Source organism: Athalia rosae, chromosome 2 (assembly GCF_917208135.1).
Source record: "Athalia rosae chromosome 2, iyAthRosa1.1, whole genome shotgun sequence".
In the NCBI taxonomy this organism is placed as follows: Eukaryota; Metazoa; Arthropoda; class Insecta; order Hymenoptera; family Athaliidae; genus Athalia; species Athalia rosae.
In genome coordinates this window covers 11,770,499-11,792,210 of record NC_064027.1, presented here as the reverse complement: position 1 = coordinate 11,792,210, position 21,712 = coordinate 11,770,499, and the positions used below count along the sequence as shown (strand labels likewise).

At 37.9% G+C, this 21,712-nt stretch overlaps 4 protein-coding genes across 9 annotated transcripts in view; 2 read left to right on the top strand and 2 right to left on the bottom strand.

The window, feature by feature from the left end:
- Positions 1–156: 156 nt before the first annotated feature.
- Positions 157–4,458, top strand: LOC105684005 (serine protease gd-like). 3 transcript variants are annotated; one of them, XM_012397085.2, is made up of 6 exons: positions 157–384; positions 1,124–1,351; positions 1,500–1,665; positions 1,782–2,390; positions 2,974–3,338; positions 3,735–4,458. In XM_012397085.2, exons 2-6 carry the CDS (start codon positions 1,133–1,135, stop codon positions 4,005–4,007), a joined length of 1,632 nt encoding a protein of 543 aa, XP_012252508.2. In that variant the 5' UTR covers positions 157–384; positions 1,124–1,132; the 3' UTR covers positions 4,008–4,458. The 3 variants fall into 3 exon arrangements, with proteins under 3 accessions (XP_012252508.2, XP_012252479.2, XP_012252489.2); XM_012397056.2 differs by having other exon boundaries at positions 157–489; XM_012397066.2 differs by having other exon boundaries at positions 157–576.
- LOC105684021 (PAX-interacting protein 1) lies at positions 3,222–18,628 on the bottom strand. 2 transcript variants are annotated; one of them, XM_025747284.2, is made up of 10 exons: positions 18,364–18,627; positions 17,803–17,987; positions 14,709–17,263; positions 13,657–14,101; positions 13,356–13,540; positions 12,988–13,229; positions 12,624–12,893; positions 12,335–12,539; positions 12,107–12,215; positions 3,222–3,359 (listed from the first exon to the last, which is right to left on the bottom strand). In XM_025747284.2, exons 1-9 carry the CDS (start codon positions 18,457–18,459, stop codon positions 12,142–12,144), a joined length of 4,257 nt encoding a protein of 1,418 aa, XP_025603069.2. In that variant the 5' UTR covers positions 18,460–18,627; the 3' UTR covers positions 3,222–3,359; positions 12,107–12,141. The 2 variants fall into 2 exon arrangements, with proteins under 2 accessions (XP_025603069.2, XP_048505930.1); XM_048649973.1 differs by lacking the exon at positions 3,222–3,359 and having other exon boundaries at positions 11,799–12,215; positions 18,364–18,628.
- LOC105683999 lies at positions 6,757–11,671 on the top strand. Its single transcript, XM_012397044.4, has 2 exons — positions 6,757–7,091; positions 7,274–11,671. The coding sequence occupies exons 1-2, from the start codon at positions 6,967–6,969 to the stop codon at positions 10,611–10,613; spliced, it is 3,465 nt and encodes a 1,154-aa protein (XP_012252467.2). The 5' UTR covers positions 6,757–6,966; the 3' UTR covers positions 10,614–11,671.
- Positions 18,629–19,075: 447 nt separating the features above from the next.
- The window catches only part of LOC105683085, a 52,694-nt gene continuing 50,057 nt past the window's right edge, over positions 19,076–21,712 (bottom strand). For all 3 annotated transcript variants that reach the window (XM_048649971.1, XM_048649970.1, XM_048649972.1), the window contains one exon: positions 19,076–21,017. In XM_048649971.1, coding sequence (XP_048505928.1) covers positions 20,418–21,017 — 600 coding nt within the window. In that variant the 3' untranslated portion in view covers positions 19,076–20,417. The remainder of the gene's footprint in view (positions 21,018–21,712) is intronic.

Sequence of the window (21,712 nt, the reverse complement as noted above, 5' to 3'; positions counted from 1 at the left end):
CTTGATTCTTGTTTTTCTTTCTTCCTTTGAATTTATTCATCATTAATTGGTCGTAAACGGAGTTTCCGTATGCAAATACAAAATGGTACAGAGGGGACAGAAGCGCGACAGAGTATGTCCCCCCTATTCCTTTCTTGAAGACGAAACTGCGCGATCTTTTTCCTCCCACAGTTCCGGAGCTGCAGCTGCAGCGGTATTTCGCGAGGTAGATCCTACCAAGTGTACAGGGTACATATTGGTGGTTCATGTTATAATCATTTTGATCAACGAAGAATATGGTGGGGATTAAAGAACGAATTGCACTATCAACCTGCAGCAGTTAAAACGTGATCGTTTTGTGAATATTTTGAAAATCATCGCGCGTAAGACGATAAAGTGTTCGTTGTAAGTGAAATGATTGCTGTGATTTCTACTTCATTTTACAATTTTTACACCATGCAGGGTGATCCGGATTATGCGAAAGTGATTAAATGACGGCATTGATTCATGGTAAAAAATTCCTTTGGGAGACAAATTTCGGCAATCTATTATTATTTAATATCTTTATAGAATATAGATAAGCTATTTACATAACAGGTATGTGTAAGTTTTATGAAGAAATATTGTACTAAAGTTGCTTATTATCCGCAGTGTATAATCAATTAGAACGTCAATTAGAACTTGTGTGAAAATTTCGTCATTTACGATCTTTTTCAAAATCAAAATTCCTTAGTTCCTGAAATAATGACGAATTTGATCAGCGAACTAATATACTTAAAGATATGATTTTTTCATAGTCCCACGCTGATACATCCATGTTTGAATATATTATCTATTGACAATCTAGTGTTGTTTAGAATCTATCTACCCACAAATAACGCTTTATCAATGGTAGGTAGTTCTATGTCATCTGGATTAAGGTTTGAATTGTAAATCCCGTAGATTCTTTCTCAATAAAAAATACAATTCGGTAATTACAATACCGATCGATATGAATATCATCGTTCTATTTCTATTGAGATTGCAAGTGATAATTTTTCTGAGCAACGTCTTGTGATAAGTTCTTTTGTATCCACTCTACGAACGACTGAACAGATTCAGTGTCATTCCGAATACAATGTATATATGAAGATCGTTTGCAAAGTATTTCAGAATGTTTCGTATACACCTGGTAGTCGTCGGCTTATGCCTGTTAATCGAGCTTATTGGAATAGGATTGGGTCAGTTGCAATCTCCGTGCCCTCAAATTTTTCGGTACGTGAGAGACGATCGCACTGGAGAAATTCAAGCGCTACTTGAAATACATGGTGTTCAACAAGGTGTTGCTCTCCATGTGATGCTCGAATTGAGTATTGCCGCAGCTCTTCCCACGGTGAGATATATCCCATTCGGTGTTTCACACGTGTTGAATTTTTTTTCAAATAATTTCATCGTTCATTTTCTATGATTCACGCACTGCTCTTTACATGATAAATGTATGGAATGTAATTCAATGTTTACCTATTTTTTTGTTTCTTTAGCAATACGTCGGAAAAATAGAGTTAGAGAGTCCAAAGGACCAATCGGTCGAGGCTATACGGCAAGGCAGGCCCTTGGTTTATCGTGTGTATTTTCCAATCCAAAAGCCAGTGCCGTTAGTCATGACTGTTATATTCAACAACCGGGAATACTGTTCCGGAAGTCGAGGTTAATCTTTGAATACATTCTGGAAATTGATTCAATGCACTGAATTTGAATAAGTATAACTGAATGAAACGTAATTGTTACCTGGGTAATTAATTTTTTCTGAACATGTATTGCAGCAATCGGATCAATTGTCACGTCTGTTACACTAAAGCACTCTCTATTTCCTCCCGGCGTGACGCTCGATTCTTCGAATTCGGGTGGGTCTGTTCAAACTTCTCCTTACTATCCGGGGCCAGTCACTAATCAACGGTATCCCGGATCAGATACTGACTCATATTCAAAGCCAAGTGCGGCGTCTTATCCCTCGTATCCGGAGCCTTCTCACACGAGTTGGAATGTACCACAAACAACGCCGAGCTATACATCATATCCAAAACCTACTTCCTCGGCTGATTATCCAAAGCCAGCAGTACATCCTACATATTCAAAGCCAACGCAAAGACCGGTGAACAGGCCGATTTCAACTCCACCATCGCAAACGGATATAGGTCCGGCGATAGGTGGCCCGCCTTCGCAAGCAAATCCATTTATTACACCATCTCAAGATTCAGGGGTTTTCAATGATTGTGGACGACCAAAAAAATATGAGGTCAATCTGTTAGTATCTAGAGGAGACAAAACGGAGCCGGGCGACTGGCCCTGGTTAGTTGCACTGTTTGTTTCGAGGATTAGATTGGAATTTCAATGTGCCGGAAACCTTATTACCGATAAACATGTCCTCACTGGTGAGTTAAAGTGCTGAGTTGATGTAGGATAATCAAAATATGTCTTCTGAACGTTCGATGAATATGCCCTCGTATGGTCCAAAGACGTGATTTCTGTTAATTGAGAGTAGAGGTGAATTTTTTTCCAAATTCTTCGTAGGGTTTACTTGTATTGATAACTCAAGTATTTGAATTCTTTATTTAACTTAGCGTATAATTTTTACATTATATTATGATAGTATTCTTTGAATTATCTTAACTATTTATCTTATAAAAATAACGTGTACTTTTTTAGCTAGAATTTTTTTTCACGAATTATGTCAATTTTCATTGAATTTACATTATCTTTGACAAAAATCTCCCCGAAGTGATTTGAATCGTGATATTTTTTTTTCTATAATCTTTATCACTTACAATTTTGACAAGATGAATCATAAATTCAACTTAAGAGTCAATAATTATGAGGTATTACAGAATTTATTTACGCGCGATGCTCAACAATTTGCTCCCGTTACAATAATTATATAATAATGATATATATATGTACGTGTTAAAAGTGGTCTGTCCGTTAATTTTCAACAATATTTCTTTCCCCTGTTTACAGCTGCGCATTGTTTGAAAAGTGACGGAAAAGAATTACCAGCGAGTACATTACTCGCAGTTGTTGGACGGTATAGACTTCGAAATTGGGCCGAGAGGGGCTCGGTAACTTACGAAGTATCACAATTCATACTCCATAGCGAATATGGACAGCGCGGAAAAGGATTTGACTGTGATATCGGGGTCGTAACGTTGATGGAGAGCGTGACATTTGGAAAATTAATTAAGCCAATATGTCTGTGGTCAGGATCCACGGAAATCGAGACCGTTGTTGGTAAAGTGGGCTTTGTTGTCGGGTGGGGTAGAGATGAACTAGGTAATCCAGTCACGGTGGAGCCAAGGATGGCCAAAGTGCCGATTGTATCACAGGTAATACCCCACATGCCACATCTAAAACAAATTCATTGCATTCAACAATATTAATATTAACAATAGGTTTCACAATTATTTTTTCATTTTTTTTGCTTCTGTAAGAATCGTCTCGACCCTACACAGGGGAGGCCGAACAATTATTCAGACTTGTACAGTTCAAGTGTTGAAGTTCTTTGTATTATTATTGAATGCGTAATGTTATCATGATCTGAATTTTAAACGATAAACTACATTTTGGGACGTAATGTTAATTGCATTGGAATTTGAAACCAGGTCAATTTGTTCGTTAAAAATACAAAATTAAAAAATGATTCAAAGCTCGGAAAGCCCCCTACATACAAACTCAAACTTCAAGTTTAAGTCAACCATAACTGTATTCATTACTTTTTAAAGGAGGAATGTTTACGAAGTAACGCAGATTTTGTGGAGATCACATCGAACCGGACATTTTGTGGAGGTTCAAGAGACGGTAGCGGTCCTTGCAATGGTGATAGCGGAGGAGGCCTCGTTATGTGGGATGCCACCTCTCGACGCTACCATTTACGTGGTCTTGTTTCGCTCTCTCTATTGGATCGAGAAACGGGTGCGTGTGATCTATCGCAATTCGTAGTGTACACAGATACCGCAAGGTATCTTGATTGGATATATCAGCAAATTTCAAGTTGAAAAAAATAAAATAAAACGATAATTATTGAATAATAAATAAATGAAATAAAAGCATAACAAAATATTTCGAGTTTGCCGGTAAGATTATCCGCTTGTAAATAGCTGTCTGCAGTAAACTCGGAAGATTTCATTGGACTTGAGAGTGCGATGACACGTTATTCTGTATGTATATAGACGTGTGGTGACCAATCATGTTTGTAGACGGTCGTTACCGATTTTTATATTCCATTAGATCATAAAATATAGTACTTATTTATTACATTCAGTTGTTGTTTGAAGCGAGACGAAAAGTATGCGTATAATTATTTATATAAATTTGGCAATGTTCACATAGCATTAAGATAGTTGATAAAATATTTAAGTCCTCATGTTTCCTTATAAGGTGCCTATTATTGTCTTCATGATACTGTGAACTTATACTTGTTGTAAATATAAAGATATTGCGACCAAACATTGTGTGATTTTCCTTACCCAAATCTGCTGAGTGCGACTACAGATTCTATTGTAACTTTTTTACAGTAGTTCTATTTCAAAGTATAGAATTTTTCATTTTCAATCGCAAAAATCAAGATAAATCAAAGGCAAACATGATTTCTAGATTTTTGCGATTTCGGGGACAAAGCCCCAAAAATAGAATATGCTGCAAATGGTTGGAGCGAGTGTTTTGTGATGTAATTTCACTTCAGAAACATAAATGCGGCGACTAAATTCAGCTAAGGAACAAATCTACCGCGATCTCAATCTTTTCGGTTTTCTACTAGCGACAATTAACTTATTGTTAGTAGGCAAATATGGGGAATTACTCGCAAGTCAACTAAAAATGGTAATGTAACTTACAATAAATGAAGCCAAAGCATGTAACAACACTTCTAGATGTAGGTTCACATCGTGATGAGAATTAATGAAATAGACCAATCGACCGAAGCGTTATAGAAATAAAATCTCTATACCATAGAACTATACTAATTGTAAGATCTATACGAAGATATTTAAGATGTATGAGTTCGTATGAAGTGACAATGATCTAAAAGTTTTCGTGTTCTTATTGTATTCATTCTATATGCACGGTTTGAGAATAATGTCAACTCCTTCATATGCATAAGAGACCCAAACACGTATGAACCGGCAGTAAAATTATTACGGCCAATCTCTGAACACATAGCAGATGAGAATTTTCATATTGTAAGACTGAAATTCGTTAACAGCTGTATGCGGTACGAACCTGCGGTGGCGGAGCAATCCAATTCGAATGATGTGTTTTGCTTGTGGTATTAGTATTTATTTTATAATACCAATTGGCAGAAGTGTTTTGTGATGTACCCCCTCTACACTTTTGAAAGAATGGTAAATCGAGGTTGAGAATAACTGCATCTCTTCCAAATATAACGCATTGAAGAGTTCGAAGTCTCATAAGCACCAAATTGAATACCTAATTCCATATAACCGATTTATTTTTGCAGCTAAAAGCTTTCATGGATCCTTATCGATCTCGTTTAATTCCTATACACCCTGTGCTACTTGAGAAATGGTCAAGAATCTCAGGAACGACTTGGACAACGGTAAATAATATCGAAGGGCGCTGAATCGGTAAAAGCTCTACTGTACAGCATGAGAATAATTGCCCAGAATTTGCAACAAAATTGACGTGTTCAATTCGTTTATGTTGCAGCAACCTTACAAGTCACAGTGCTACCAGATCGCTTGGCAATTCGGATTCCGAACTTCGTCATCAAGGCGAATTGCATTAATTTGAATAATTGCCCATAATTTGCAACAAAATTGACGTGTTCAATTCGTTTATGTTGCAGCAACCTTACAAGTCACAGTGTTACCAGATTGCTTGGCAATTCTGATTCCGAACTTCGTCATCAAGGCGAATTGCATTAATTTGAATAATTGCCCAGAATTTGCAACAAAATTGACGTGTTCAATTCGTTTATGTTGCAGCAACCTTACAAGTCACAGTGTTACCAGATTGCTTGGCAATTCGGATTCCGAACTTCGTCATCAAGGCGAATTGCATTAATTTGAATAATTGCCCAGAATTTGCAACAAAATTGACGCGTTCAATTCGTTTATGTTGCAGCAACCTTACAAGTCACAGTGTTACCAGATTGCTTGGCAATTCTGATTCCGAACTTCGTCATCAAGGCGAATTGCATTAATTTGAATAATTGCCCATAATTTGCAACAAAATTGACGTGTTCAATTCGTTTATGTTGCAGCAACCTTACAAGTCACAGTGTTACCAGATTGCTTGGCAATTCTGATTCCGAACTTCGTCATCAAGGCGAATTGCATTAATTTGAATAATTGCCCAGAATTTGCAACAAAATTGACGTGTTCAATTCGTTTATGTTGCAGCAACCTTACAAGTCACAGTGTTACCAGATTGCTTAGCAATTCTGATTCCGAACTTTGTCCTCAAGGCAAATTGCATTAATTTTATGAGTTTTAGAGGGTATCCAAAAACTGAGTGATTGTAAAGGATCAAATTATGAATCAGATCGGTGCGAAAGCACATCCAACGAGAACAGTTCACAGGTCTGGTTATTGGAAAAACCGAGGTGTCCGCAACATGAAAAAAAGTATGATTCTGATTCTAAGTGCAGGAGCGCAGTTTGTTGACACCGTCGCTCAAGATGGCTATACGTATACGACAGAGCAGGTGGGGTACTGATTCGCACGACGTAGTGTGCTCAGTGAAGCATTGCGGTTGGCCATTTTAAAAACTTTTTGTCACCAGCGAATCAACAAAGCTTATCTCCTCATAAATGTCGAGGAGTAATTGTACTTGACGAACGTTTAATTGAATCTTTCTTTGAAAACAAAATATAATTGTTAACGTGTAAAGTGCACTGTCAATAAAATCTCTTCAGAGTTTGCTGGATTCAACTCATGGTTTATGAAGTTGAATAATAAGAGTACGTAATGTGTGCCTGTGGGGCAGTTAGCAGCCATGTATCGACCAGGCAAGCTGACCCGCGGTTATCCACCGCAGTTCGCGTTTCTATTAATTTTTTACATCAACGTTCTCACACTTTTAAATGGATCAGTCTTCGCTCAACCTGTATTGTCGAGAAGGTAATTAACTAATTCTGATCATTATCCATTGACTAGACTAAATAAAGTTCACTCAACGATATTGTTGCATTCGTTTAGCTACTCATCGGACAACTTTTCAAGACACTGTTGACATAGTTGTAAGAATTTGGCGATTATCACCATCAGAACATGATTATCAAGTCGAGGTAATTGTATTACAGAGATATGCAGGATGCTTTGGAAGTAGTGTCAAACTTTTTACAAAATGAAGATGGGGCAGCATGGCTTGCAAGTTTGGCACACAATCAGAAAAATGCACCTGTGACAACTGAGGAGCTTATGAAAGCTGTTATGGGAGCAACGGAAGAAGATGGGGAAGTGTGGCGTGCTGCTGCGACTGTTCAATCAGCATTGGCAGATGAAACGCGGAACCAAAATACCTTTAATGACAAATTAGCGACATTTCCAGAGGTGGCAACGGACGACGAATTAGGCGATATTATAGCAGATTTGGAAAAACATGACGACATTATCTGTCTGTGGAGAAAAAACTCGGAAGGAAAAATGAAAAAGTCGTCCGACTGGCAGAAGCTATTGAAGAATGTGGCACCTGGATATACCGTGCATCTCGCGTTGGACCGGGGAAACAAATATGTGATTTGTTTGAAAAAAATCAACATAACATCCTCTCAAACTCCAGAAGCTTCTCCGCAAGGTTTTTATGCTGAGGATCATTTGACAACTATTCCCGGATTAAACTTTGCGGCACAGGGTCATAGAGAAAATTCGGCTAAATCAGTACACTCGGGCAGTCTTTCTTCCGCACAACAAGATATAACTCGTTATGGATCAACATTATTGACCGAAAGTTCGATCGAAAATCCAAAATACTTCGAAATTAAGGGGGAATCAATCTATGGAGGGAAGGAGAACTGCGAGAGTGGTAATTGTGATAACGACAACGACAATAGGCATACGGAAAATAAGAATATTGAAAAAGGAATCTTAGACTGTTCGGAATCAGATAGGTCCCCTGAATGTGACAGTATTTCGAATGAGTGGAGCTCGAAAAACATAGATTCGTCGATTCATGTAATACCAGGAGTAGGTAAATTACCTATTCATGCTGCTCAATCTAACTCCGATCGAAAAATAGCTGAATCTATGCTCCGATGGCCGAAAGAATTTTCTGAAAACGTGGCACAGTCAGAAGAAGAATGGGGGACTGTGAGGGGGAGTGATTGTTGTGATAAATCAAAAGCACCCAAGCTAATGGAAGTACTTCAAGCAATTATTATTGTACCAACTGATTCAGGATCCCAAATTTTTACACCAGATAATGCTGGGTATCCAGTTATTGCTTCAATCAAGTGTCCGCATAGCTCCTCAAATGCAATGTACCACACGGATAATACGGCACAGAATGGGATTTTGGGGTCTGCATTTGAAGGAACCCTTTACACGGGAAAATTTACACAAAATACTGCATCAGGTCTACACTTGAAAGCGCCACCAATGAGTATTGGTCCAATACTCGTACCTGATAAAAATGAGAGTCCGGTTCAATTTATCGTTGAGGAACATGGAAACCATAATCTTGGTTTATTTAACACGGGCTCAAGCTCTTCATTGAATACGCCAGAATCATCCATTTTAGACCAAAATTTCGGCAATTTGATTAATGAAAATACAATTCAATCATCGTTAACGTCTCCAAAACCGGTTCAAGTAGACGAAAATATGTTCGGTTCATCAAGCCAAGATACGACAGTAGTTTCAAGCCAGCAAATGACGCAGACACTCAATGTCGTACCACCGAATGATCAGAACACCATGAATCCGAGTTCACTGGCTCCTATTTCATCGCTTCAAAATAGTGGTTCATCTTTTGAGATTCTGTTATCTCAGGAGCCAATTACTTCTGGACCAATCAAACCGCAACAGGTTGAAAGACCTACGATTCAAGAGCCATTTCTTACGATGAATCCAACCGGTTTCGAGGACAGACCAACAACAAATTGGCAATCCATTCCTCCCACAGATTATATGAAACCTATTATTCCCGAAGGAGTGTTATCACAATACAAAGAAAAACAAACGTTACAAGTACAAACAATATCGTCCGTTTCAGAGCAACCCTCGATAAAAAATCCAGAAGTGCTATTCTCGCAAGTAAATCAATACGTCCCAAATTTTAGTGCATCATTACAGAGCCAACAGGTGCACCTTGGAGCACAATCCACCGAGACATCAGAACAGAATAATAGTCCTCCATCGCAATATTCAAACGCGGACATTTCTGTTTTAATAACGGAACTCCAGGCTTTGTTAAATAAACCCTCTAGTGAAGGACCAGCATCGTCACAGTCCCCGCAAGAATCTGATGGTGGATATCCATTGCTACAGGGGATTCAGCAAGTAGCGTTTCCCGAACCGAATTTGTCAAGACCTCCAATTTTGAACCAAGGAGCCGAACAACCATACGAATTCGAACCAGTCCAACTGTGGCCGAACGTAAATCAAGGACCCTCTGTGCCTGCGTATGCTAGTGTGGAAAACAAACCCAGTGGCAAACCTGGTGGTGTGATTATTTCTGAAGAAAATATATCAATGTTCGGCGTCGATGGGAAATTTACAACCCCGGGGTCAAACGTATTCAACGCATTACCCTCCGTATCACATCACAGTTACATCAACTATGTCCGACCAAGACCAGAGGATAATTTTCCGAAATTGCCGCCTAGAGTTGTTTCACCGATAAATATTGAACAGGTACATTCAATTGACCAAACGCTGTTACAAACAGACTTAGGGATCATGGAACAATCTGCAGTTGACAAAATTTCATCGATGTCATCCGAGCTTGTACTCGCGAATCTTTTTAATGCATGGAAGAATACTTTAAAGCCACAGGGTTCTTGCGCTGGGACTTGTCCTTGTCAATGCTCAATTCCGTTACAAATAAAAATTGAGGGTATCAGAGATCCCATTAGACTGAACGTCGCACCGGGATCGGGAGAGACTGTGATCGACGCAGCAAAGGGCTCAGTAAAGATCCAACACAAACAACCGTTTTTACTCAATAGGCTGGGAAACGTCAGAAAGAGTATAACGGATGTTCGAAATCCGTCGGAGGAAGATGACCGCGTAGCATTGGGATCAGAAGAGAGCGTGGCCGTAATTGAAGAAGCCGACAGCTTGGAAGACATTCAAAACAAGACATCAATCTTACTTGATAGGCTCGGAAGTACCGGGGCAACTAAAGTAGAAGATGCATGGAAGCCGTTAGAAGAAAACGATGACGCGGAAATCTTGGATACCAGTATTACCGAAATTGGAGCTCGAATTGAAAATAACAATGTAGAGGAAAAATCTGATCTGCCTGAAAGGATCGTGGAACAGGTAACATACTACGATGAAACCCTATTGGAAGCAACCACAGAGAAGTTTGAGGAAACTGTCAACTTAGAGAAATTTCAAGAGTCAGATAGAACCGTTCAAACCACAGAATCTGTAAATGATATTTTTCCTAGGGCAGAATATACCACAGAAAAACCGTAAGGCAATCGGAGTTAATCATTAGCGGAATCTTTTCAGAATCGATTAACCGGTACACATATCTTCAAACCAAAGTCTCATTCGTTCAAAAACCATCTCTACAACGCTTCACGAATTTATCAATTGTAGTTGTGGATTGATTTCTTTGCTAACTTGTTATTTCTGGGTTATATGGCTATTGTTATTCGGATTCGATATCAGCTTCTGGTGTATTGTTAATGTAATTTTAGGGATATTCCAATTTTTGAAAGGGCATCGTATTAGTGAAACTTTCAATCTTGCTCGAGATTTGTTTCAGAATTTTTTAAGTTTCAACAGTAAAGAATTTCTCGAAAGAATTGGCATGGAATCATTGAATCCACAAATATATGTATATTCGTTCTTCGTTTGACGCACGAACAATTTTTGTTGCTAAGTTGCTGGCATATAACTCAATGATTCAACCGAATAAAGCAACACTCTTGTTTGTTGATCATTATAGCTATCACACTCAGATGATACAAGTTTTTCTAAATTGCAATGAATCATAATGGAAATCTGGAATTGGAAACAAATAAGCATGCGCCATTCTGGAGTTGGAAAAACAATACAGTTGCACTGCAAATACGAATCAAAAAAAATGTAAGAAACCAGGATTCCTCCTGCCTGTGTTATTTAAACACAACGTCAGTTGCGTGAAATTAAGTCTATACACTTGATGGTAAAGTTGAATTTACTTTAGTTTCGTAGGTCACGCTACAGTATCAAGTATCTTAATACAGTTGGATAGTTCTGGGACGTAAAAATAATAGCATTGAATTATTGAGTCACCATTCCGAAAGTAAACAAACCGTAATGTTGGATTAATAATTTACTATAAAACCACTAGTGGATGAAATAAGTTTCAACTTTTAATATTTGTTATTTTTTTTTTTTTTTACATCCGACAATAAAAAAAAATTTGAGACTGAAATTTTTCATTTCAAAGTGGACTACAGTTTTAATTTCAAGTATGGACAATTGCGCGTCGTCCTGGAAGTTGATGCGAGGAGAGCGACAAAAAATAAATAGTAGAAACCGAAGTGATACGGCTTTATTCCCTTGTTTTACTCCTTTTTCTATTAAAAGAGTAGAAAAAAAATGCAGGCAAAAGCCATAAAATTCACTGCACGCCCAGTTTATAAATAAACAAATAAGCATGCGCCATTCTGGTGTACCTACATACATCTTTATTTTAAGTTGTGTGTTTGTAAATAGCAATGTGTACAAAGGTAATTTGAACCTACGATATTAAAAATATTCGTCACGGTTCTAACAAGCTGATATTAGAGAATGGTTTGGTGTTTGATACAATATCCTATTGTTTTATTTACAGTCGACCGCAGAGTGTAACAAGACGCAGATTGAAATTGTTTCATGAAAACGCTTTCAACATCAACAAAATAGATATGAATCCATTTATTTAATGCCCTGTTAAGAAATAGTGTTGATATGTTCCGGCATAAAAGCAAACTCACCAGTGGTTTCACGATTTAACAATAGGCTGGTCCCATCATATTTGGCTTATGTCCGGTTGAAAACATTGTCGCGCCACCGCTCCAAACACAATTTCAGCACTGAACACACCTAGAATCGAAAAGATCTTATGAACTTGCGGGTAAAGATATCAACTGAACAATTCCAAGCCTTAAAAAAGATCGGAACTATCATTTGACGAGCATGCAAAAACGTATTTAATTCCTTACTTATATTAGCACGTAAGACATCACTAAGAAGATGTAGGTCGGTTTCATGAGTCACAATAACGTAAGTTAACTTTGTCGAATTCAGTTCTTGAATTTGACTAAGGGATCGTCTAGTCTTTTCTATCGTGCCACCTGCACTTTCTATTATTTCTGCAAATGCCGATGGTGCCGGAATGACACTGGGTGTTACGTAAAATATTCTGCCCTGTTAGGAAAACGCATACTTATGAATACAAATTTATTCAGTTTTTTCCAGTAGTACATGAAGAGCGATGCACGAAAATCTCACCTTAAGTACAGTTCCTCTGTTGGGGCTCGCGAGAGCTTTTTCAATGTTGCAACTAAAATTTTTCTCAAATTCAGGACTGCCAAGTATGTAAGGACCTTCATCTAGGAATGTGTTCCTTGATGAACATTCAAGGAGCCATTGTAGTGTGACGATATGTCGACACCGTGAAAGGCAACATAACAATTTTACTGTTCGGACAGGCGCGGACATGACGAGATGGGTTGCGTCACGCCAATTTACAGCAAGTGCTCCACCAAGTTCTCGAATTCTCTGTAGACACAAACCACGATAAAGGAAATGAGTGAAATTTTGAGAGTAGAAAATATCCGGTTGCTACTACTAGCCAGTGAGGACGAAGTAGCACCTTAGCATGTTTTCTGGGATTTATTCCAGAAAAGAGTATTCGGGGCTGTTTATCAGGTGGCGGTGGGTCCGGATTACTGATAACTATGGGTTCGTCGAGTCCCAAGAGATGTGGATCTTTGTTCAACAAGGGTCCATCTAATCGAGGCTTTTTATTCTTTCTCATAGAGTTAGGACCTTGACCAACTTGTTTCACCTTGTCATAAGATTCTTGTGTTATATTGATTGGCATTTTCCAAGCACCTGTACAAAAATCAAATATGGATAGAGTTTTATGAACCTCTCCTCAGTGACGGAATATTCGCTTGTACCCTAATTCTTTTTTTTTTTCCTCTTGGATTATACTTTTATGAGTAAATTGATTCATACCCATAAGATGAGGAACTAAAGAATAATCCAATCGAAATGGATTTCCCAAGCTAAACTGTTGATATTTCGGAGCTTCAGGTTGATGAAGTGCACTGGTTTGACCACACAATAAATCAGTCATCCACTGGGCATTGACCACACTTATTTGCCATTCTCTAGCCCTTTTATATTTTTGTCCATCAGGTCTAGAAATATAATTCACTGCTTCAGGGTAGATCAATTGACGGAGCCAATGTACTTTTTGTTTGGGATTTTTGCAATTGAATATCTTATACAACTAATTGAGAATGATGTGACTGACCTTCTACAAACGAGTAGTGTATTGTGTCTTGAAAAGTAGTTGGTATATTTTGCTCCTAATGCTTCTAGCATAAACTTGACTTTAGCTCTTTCTTCTCCATCAAAGCCAGACAAAGATATGATTTGCTTGGAACAAGGCAATTCTTGCATGCCAAATGGCGTAGGAAAATGTAAAGCATGCCATGGAGGTAAGACTTGTTGTTTTCCAATAACATCAGACAGCCAATGCGCACTGACGCATCGCTTGCCCTCTCGCAATGCTTGATTTACAATTGGATGTTTTTGTGTCATTGCCAGTATATGGGTGGCACGAGCACAATATTGAGGTTCAATCTCTCCTCCATGCCGTTCAATTACTTGTTTCCAAATCAAAACATCATCCGTACGCTGAGTATCATATTCAACAATCACAAATATGCAACCGAGAAGAAACAAATCTGGTGGCACTGCAAAAACACATAGATGTCAATTCTAAATAATTTTCAACATATAATTGAAAAATTTAAGCATAAATGTCGGATGGTTGGGTATAATTATTACAACATGAATAACGTTAATATCAGGTATGTAACATTGACAAAATGGTTTGATACTTTTCAATCTTTCAGAACATGGGCTGAGAGAGAGGGACATTTTGTCTATTTCTTATTTCGAGTACCTCTGATTGTAGAGTGGTGAAACACATTGCAAGTTAATTGAGTGTCTGATCATTAAATCGAAAGTTTAATCATTTAAAAGCACATTAATATTTATAAACCATAATCCAATTTGCCTTGTATAAGAAGTTAACCGAATTTATAGCTGTTTAATCTGAATCAATAAATCTTCAATACATGAATTGGCTAATGTTTATAAGCCTCGGTGATAAATAAGTGGTTGAAAATTCATGACGATAAATTCTTTCAACGTGGTCATCAAGCCCGTTCAATCACTCACATATCTTTTGCCTAGCAGTAAGAAGAATATGCACCTATGGAGCGGATCAACTAATGGAAAATTTACAAATGCGGACAATACACAAAATATTTGATATAATTAAATGTTGCTACCTACATTTTAAATTTGGATTATGCCCATAAAACTGTGCTCTTGGCTGTGGAATAGCAGCTGCATATGGCATCTTGGGAGGTGCCCCTGGTGGTGCACCATTGGTAATATTACCAAGGGTCCTTCTCTGGTAAGCAGCTAGGAGTTGAGGATCCTGTGAAGGCGGTGGAGGAGGTCTATGCTGAGCTGTCATCAATCGTAATTGACCAGCAGCACTTCCTTCAGTTGCACCCCCTTGCAACCTACTTGTGAGCATATTAGCTAGTGCTGTTTTTGTTTTAGCATTGACAACTAATTGTTGATCAGGCGGTATTTGAGAATTAGCTGACAAAGGAGTCAATGGGGGCTCTTGCTGAGGTCCCTGCTGTTGCTGTTGTTGCTGCTGTTGTTGTTGCAGATGTTGAAGCTGTTGTAACCTTGCCATTTGCTGTTGTTTTTGTATATGCAATTGTGTAAGTTGTTGCTGCGTAAGAGGTTGACCTTGTTGAAATACTTGACCAGGTTGTGTTGTCTGACCCCCTTGGACGGGCTGAGCTGTCTGTACGATAACCTGATTCGATGAGTTTATCGGAGTAAGAGCAGGAGGTTGGGCTCCTGGTATCATAGGTTTTTGTCCTTGAGCTGGTCCCACCTGAGGTCCCATCAACTGAGGTCTATGTTGTTGCTGAACCCATTGGAGTCCTCCAGGTTGTCCTGGTTTCCCAGGACTCCTTATAACTGCTATATGAGGTCCTTGTTGGGCTTGTCTACCCTGCATTTGTCGCTGCAATATCAAATTCCGTTGTTTTTGAATTTTTTGAATGAATTGCGCTCTCTGTTGTGGATCCATTTGTTGTAACTGCTGATGAGTTTGAGCGTCAAGCTGTATCAACTGTCTAGGAGGTTGTTGCGGCTGCTGAGTCCACTGCCCGCCAGGCCTCTGTTGTTGGCCAATTTGTTGTTGCTGCCTCTGTAATTGTAAATGATACTGTTGCTGTTGCCACTGAGGGTCTCTCTGGACGATGAGACCTTGTTGATTTTGAGATATTAACTGTTGTTGAGTTGAAGTCTGTTGCTGAAGTTGACCATCTCGAATTACAAATTGCTGAGTACTTTGTGGAGCCGATTGTTGGAGCTGTTGGGATATCTGCTGAATTTTTTGTTGTTGTTGTTGCTGTTGCTGCAGTATGAGCAGCTGTTGACGTTGCTCAAGTGTAAGAGTTTGCTGCTGTGAGGCTGTAGGTGGCTGTTGACTCAGCTGATGTTGTTGTGGGCCAAGCTGCTGTTGTTGAATAGCTATTTGTTGTTGCTGAGGTGGCAATTGCAGTGGCTGTTGCGGCATCAACTGTTGGGGCTGGACAACTTGTGTTTGAGGATTCAATTGTTGCTGTTGGGTAGCTAAATGTTGTTGCTGTTGTTGCTGGACAGTTAACTGGTGTTGTGGAGGCATTTGTCTCTGTTGGTTAAGTTGCTGTTGTTGTTGTTGTGCTAGCAATTGGTGTTGATTTATCTGTTGTTGTTGTTGTTGTTGTTGCTGTAGTATAAGTAGCTGTTGACGTTGCTCGAGTGTAAGAGTTTGCTGCTGTGAGGCTGTTGGTGGTTGTTGATTCAGCTGATGTTGTTGTGAGCCAAGCTGCTGCTGTTGTTGTTGTTGCTGCTGCTGCTGCTGTTGTTGTTGTTGCTGCTGTTGTTGTTGTTGTTGTTGTTGTTGTTGCTGTTGTTGTTGTTGCTGCTGTTGTTGTTGTTGCTGCTGTTGTTGCTGCTGTTGTTGTTGTTGTTGTTGTTGCTGCTGTTGCTGTTGTTGCTGCTGCTGCTGCTGCTGCTGCTGTTGTTGTTGTTGTTGTTGTTGTTGTTGTTGTTGTTGTTGTTGTTGTTGTTGTTGTTGTTGTTGCAGGACTGTTTTCATTTGGACGGCACTAACTTGAGATGTTTGTGGGTGCCAGGTACTCGGACTTGAAGTGTTTGAGCTAATACTAGTTGATGGATTCGGTGGGTGAGCTAAACTCACTGGTGTTGATGTTCGTGGAAATTGTTGTGGCATATTAGAAGTGGCATGAGTACTGGGCCCAAGTACGATTGGTTGTTGTGCCGATGTGCGTATAGTACCATGATTTTGAACTGAGGTTGACGTCACTGATGCATTGGGTTGGTTCCAAGGCATGCGCTGCTTCAATTTTTCCAGCATAGCTTTCGTTCTCTCCTGCTCCTGTTGAGCTGTATTGGGCTCACAATCGTCGTCCATGAAGCCAGTGATCAGAGCAGTAGAACTATTTGGTGATGGATATACCAGCAATCTTGGATGATATTCGATCTCGCTTACACGACTGCCTTTCCGGCAACAATCTGTCACCCAATCTGGCGTAACAATTTTAATACGATGTCTCGTTGCTGCTTCGTATTTAGCACCTTCGGCTTTACCGATTATCAGATGTGTACAATGGCGGTCTAGTCGCAGTTGGCATTTACCACCTTGCAGAGTTATCATTGCCCAAAGAGACTTACTATCCAAACGACTTACTTGGGATATGCAGGCTCGAACATTGGAAAATAGTTGATTATCTTCCGGAGAGAAGTATTGTGGACTGAAGTGTTTGTAAGTCAAGGAAAGTTTATAGCTAATCAGCATACGTAGCACTATAAAATAGACTACTGTTTACGGAACACTATGATTCCATTATATTACAGTAGTGAACAATATAAATATTTTAACGTTACCTAACACTTACATAATAATAAATAATTTTCAGTAGAAAAATATTGTTTTAATTGATGATATGATACTTTCATGGCGGTTCATATGAAATATGAATTTAAATTAAGTTTTTTCTTCTAGTTTACTAATTGTAGAATTTATGAAACAAAATCTACTCCATAAGAATTCATGATGAATGTTAAGTAAGCATATTTTTCATGCTTCTAAACTGAAATACGAAATGAAAATAGATGTCCTTGATTGGATTAGGTAAATAAATTTAAATAGAATAGAACTGCTCAAAGCAGCAAAAGGCTCTTACATTAAACTTACCTATTTACTCTTATTGATAGGTAAATAATTTACTTGCTTCATCGGGCATGGTTGCAAATTTTGTGCAAAACATTGAATAATAACTTAGAAGGATACGGAAGAAGCTTCCTGCACTTAACAGAGTACAAAATCCAGTCTTGCGTGACAGCTGGAATCTCGTAGAGATCCTTAGCTTCGGATATATCACTTTCAAGTGCCTCATGGCCTGCTATTAAATGTGTTACAAAATCGCTAAAGTAGTTCGATCTCTCTGCTCCACCTTCTTGTAATAGACCCAATATCTGGAGAAAGAGAACAATAAATTGCAATTAATGAATTTGATCTTATTAGACAGACTTTGAAGCTATTAACAATGACACCTGTGAGGTGACAAATAGAGGAAATATGATGTTGTCATCATTTATTTAACCGTAGTTTTGATAATTTCAATGAATGATGTGTCTTGCATACTGTTGTAAATTAAGTAAGCAAAAATACGCATAGTAACAAATTATTAAAAAGCGAGAATGTAAACTTGGTGTATAAAATGTTTAGTTAACCTAAACATGGGAAAGTAAATAACGTGGGATCAATTTTAATCGGAAAATATATACCAGCTAAGATTGAAAGCTGGAAAGAAATTCAAGAACAGCGATAATTATTTCGTTATAATTTCACCTTGGGATCTGGTTCACCGCTAACGTAGTATCTGACGTTGGCAAATAGGAGTGGATCAAGTTTTAACTCATCGAGACCAGCCCTAATGTCACCCATCTTTTAAATAAACTTGATCGTTTAGTTAGAGTTTACATATCACATATTGCACTGACATCCCTGACCATAACAAATCGTGAAAACGCGGGTTTTCATTACAAAAATACGTCGCGTCTCTTTTGTTATTATTATGATTGTGAGGTTATGTACCTCATACCTTCGACATATCGTTCGTTCCCATGCTCGACATGATCGACTATCGATATCAATAGGAATTTAAATCACCAGCATTGCACGCGCGCGTTTCGTGCGCGCCGCATTTGATTGCATTCGTCGTTTAAATTTTTGTCCCTTCATTTTTTCTCAATTTCACATTATTAGATTACACGCATGTTGAGTATTTGCGATTTTTTTTGATCGAGATGTCTCAATTTTTCTTCCCCCTAAAAGCGAAAAATTGGCGATAACTCAATCAATTTTACAGATAGCTCAATTTGGCTTGTAAATTTGGATTCCTGAGATCATACTACCAATGAAAACCTCTGAAAAAAAAATCGATTTTTGCGCCAATTTTAATAAAAATCTAAGGCTGTAAGCTTGGCGTTTTTTTGAGCGTGATGTTTGTAATTGATCAATTGGAATAACAAAAATACACGAAAGAATGAATAAGGTCCTCTGAAAACAATGTTATTACTTTATTGTATATTTTTTCATCTGCATCGAGGTATACATATAATATGAGCATCTAAAATGCACTCTGTGTCCATTAGACCTTTCTCTCTTACTTATATCAATAAATAAATAATAGGCTAGTATTTACAAGTTTTTGATAATTTTTTTTTTATCTTTTAAATAATTTAATTTACTTAGCAATAATTATTTATATATTTTATTATTCAATTATTCATTTGTTTATTCATTTCTTTATTATTTATTCAATTTAGTGTGTTTTGTAAAGACTCTAGAAATATTGAGCTTGGTCTGGTCAGTATACATAATATATTTTATTTTATATTATCTTTCTCTGCTTCAATTATTTTATATTTGTATTTAAAATTATTTCTATTTTGTTCATAGTAAGTTTCTTGATAATCTTTTTTTTTTGTATCGTAGTGCAACTTTTTCCAAAAAAAACCAGTTCGTTTTAGCGTTTTTTACGAAGAAATTTTTTTTTATATCAACTATATGAAATCCTCTTCATTCCCCTTATCGTGGTTTGATAAATTGGTAATAGAATTATGTATAGTTATACAAAGTATTTTGGTACAATTTTGGCACATTAATTTAGTAACAGATGAATCACATAATAATTATTATCTAGTTTTTTTCTTGTCTTGCTCAAATCTAATTCTAATTGAGCCAAATCGTAAGATATTTTCGTCGTAATTTCTGGCACATTTCACTTGTGGATTTTGACTGCTTATTTAAGCCATTTAATAATGCAATACCTGCCCATGAGGCTATAATATAATTATAAGATACGAATACATGCGTGGAGAGGAATATGAATGTAGTACGTATACCATTATACATTACGTGATAAATATTCGATAAGTTTTATGAATTCTTCATGACCTTGCGTGTTCATAGGTATACATTACACACAGAGGGGATAAACGTGTCGAAGTATTCGCCCAATGGTATGCTTGTAAATAAATAACTCGCAATTGCAATAGGTGATTTATCGACCCAATTAGTTTTGAAAACAATGTTAGTTTTTTCACGTAAGATTGACACTGTACATGTGAAAAGATACAAGTGTCATATAGGTATTATATCTAATGATACTAAAATATACAAATCACAGGACAACTTTTAAAGCTATGTAAATTTCTTTGTTGCCTTAAAAAAAATTCTCAAAGCAGAGTTTCGGGAGAATTATGCTTATCCTTGCAACGCACGCAAGGATAAATGTCATTGCAAAAAGCTGCACTACGCCGTTTCAAAGAGCATGGCTGTTTTCTGGAATTTATTGTATTTGTATAATAATGTATTACTTCTAAAATTTCATTGATGGGCTAGGAACCTGGACTAGATCCTTCGCTACTTTTTCTCCTTGCCTCCAATTCTTGAGCTAGCATTGCCACCTCCCAATTATTATGTACGTCGTCCTCGTCATCGTCGTCGTCGTCGTCATCGATGTCATTTCGTTCATCTTCTTCGCTGTCGTCGCTTCGACAATCTCGATTCCTGTTACTCTCTGAATTACTCGAAGCTTCATTATTCAATTCAACATCTATGATAACGTCATCTCTCCACAATGATTGTGGGCTAAGTGATCTTGGTAAATCTTGCAACTGCAGCGTTTCTTCTTCCGAATGATCTTCCCAAGATCTTCTGTTATACGACGGCGCCAAAGATGTCGAACGTCTGAGTTGCGGCTGGGCTGTCAATACAGTGTCTACCGATCCATCGCGCATAAATGGGTGGTCTTCGGCTATATCTTCTTCCATTGATGTGTCTGGCTCCGTGCTGTCTCGAGATTCATCCATGTGCGGGATTTCACGATGTTCCAATTCCAGAATTCTTGCCTGTAGTTGAGAAATAATTTCGTCCCGTTTTCGAATCTCTGACTCCAACGAAGTAAACTGACGTTCAAATTTGCTTTGAATATCTTCCTGAAATCATCAAATTCATACATTAACAATAATTTAATGGTTATTTATCTAACGAACCGAACTTTATCGAAAAAACTCGATCTGGAGACGAATATTTTACCAGAATTGTTCGATTTACATCGCACGGCAATGAATTAAACGCTCGGTTGGGAGTCTCTGTAATTTGAAAGAGCAGAAAAAAAAAATTAAAGAACGTGACCCTCGCGATACTCGACGATATGCCCGAGGCAAAAAAAATTCGCGTCAAGAAATCTCTGCTGCAGACTAGTAAGAAGTGCCGGGCGAATGAAATTTTCATGCAAATCGTGCACGTGGCGGTTCACGGAATAATAATATACTTTTTATGGATATACTACGTATTCCCCTAGCATGAATACGATCCTAATCCGTTTGTATAGTCAGATTCAATATGGTTTCTACAATATAGTACAGCTTACCGATCCACTGCTACTTTTTTTCAAGCGCCTGCGATGGTTATCGGATTGACATAAGGACGAACAAACTACACATGAATTGAACCAAAACTGACCCAATCTGTTCAGCCACCATAAAACGTTACCGAAAGACTTTATCGAGGGGTAAATCACGTCTGAATTATATTACAGTCTACGTTGCGGCTGAAATTCTATGAAATAATAGAATTCTTGAAACTTTTCAGATTTCTAGAAATTAAAAATAGCAAATTTCGAATCAGA

What these genes read in the sequence shown, in the direction of transcription:
- LOC105684005 (XM_012397056.2), top strand. An exon ending in ATACTGTTCCGGAAGTCGAG is followed by an intron (nt 1,666 to 1,781) that starts GTTAATCTTTGA and finishes CATGTATTGCAG; the next exon opens with CAATCGGATCAATTGTCACG. An exon ending in AAGTGCCGATTGTATCACAG is followed by an intron (nt 3,339 to 3,734) that starts GTAATACCCCAC and finishes TACTTTTTAAAG; the next exon opens with GAGGAATGTTTACGAAGTAA.
- LOC105683999 (XM_012397044.4), top strand. Translation starts at nt 6,967, where the DNA reads ATGTATCGACCAGGCAAGCTGACCCGCGGTTATCCACCGCAGTTCGCG. An exon ending in CAACCTGTATTGTCGAGAAG is followed by an intron (nt 7,092 to 7,273) that starts GTAATTAACTAA and finishes ATTGTATTACAG; the next exon opens with AGATATGCAGGATGCTTTGG.
- LOC105684021 (XM_048649973.1), bottom strand. Translation starts at nt 18,459, where the DNA reads ATGGGTGACATTAGGGCTGGTCTCGATGAGTTAAAACTTGATCCACTC. An exon ending in TTTAGTTCCTCATCTTATGG is followed by an intron (nt 13,230 to 13,355) that starts GTATGAATCAAT and finishes ATTTTTGTACAG; the next exon opens with GTGCTTGGAAAATGCCAATC. An exon ending in ATCCCAGAAAACATGCTAAG is followed by an intron (nt 12,894 to 12,987) that starts GTGCTACTTCGT and finishes TTGTGTCTACAG; the next exon opens with AGAATTCGAGAACTTGGTGG.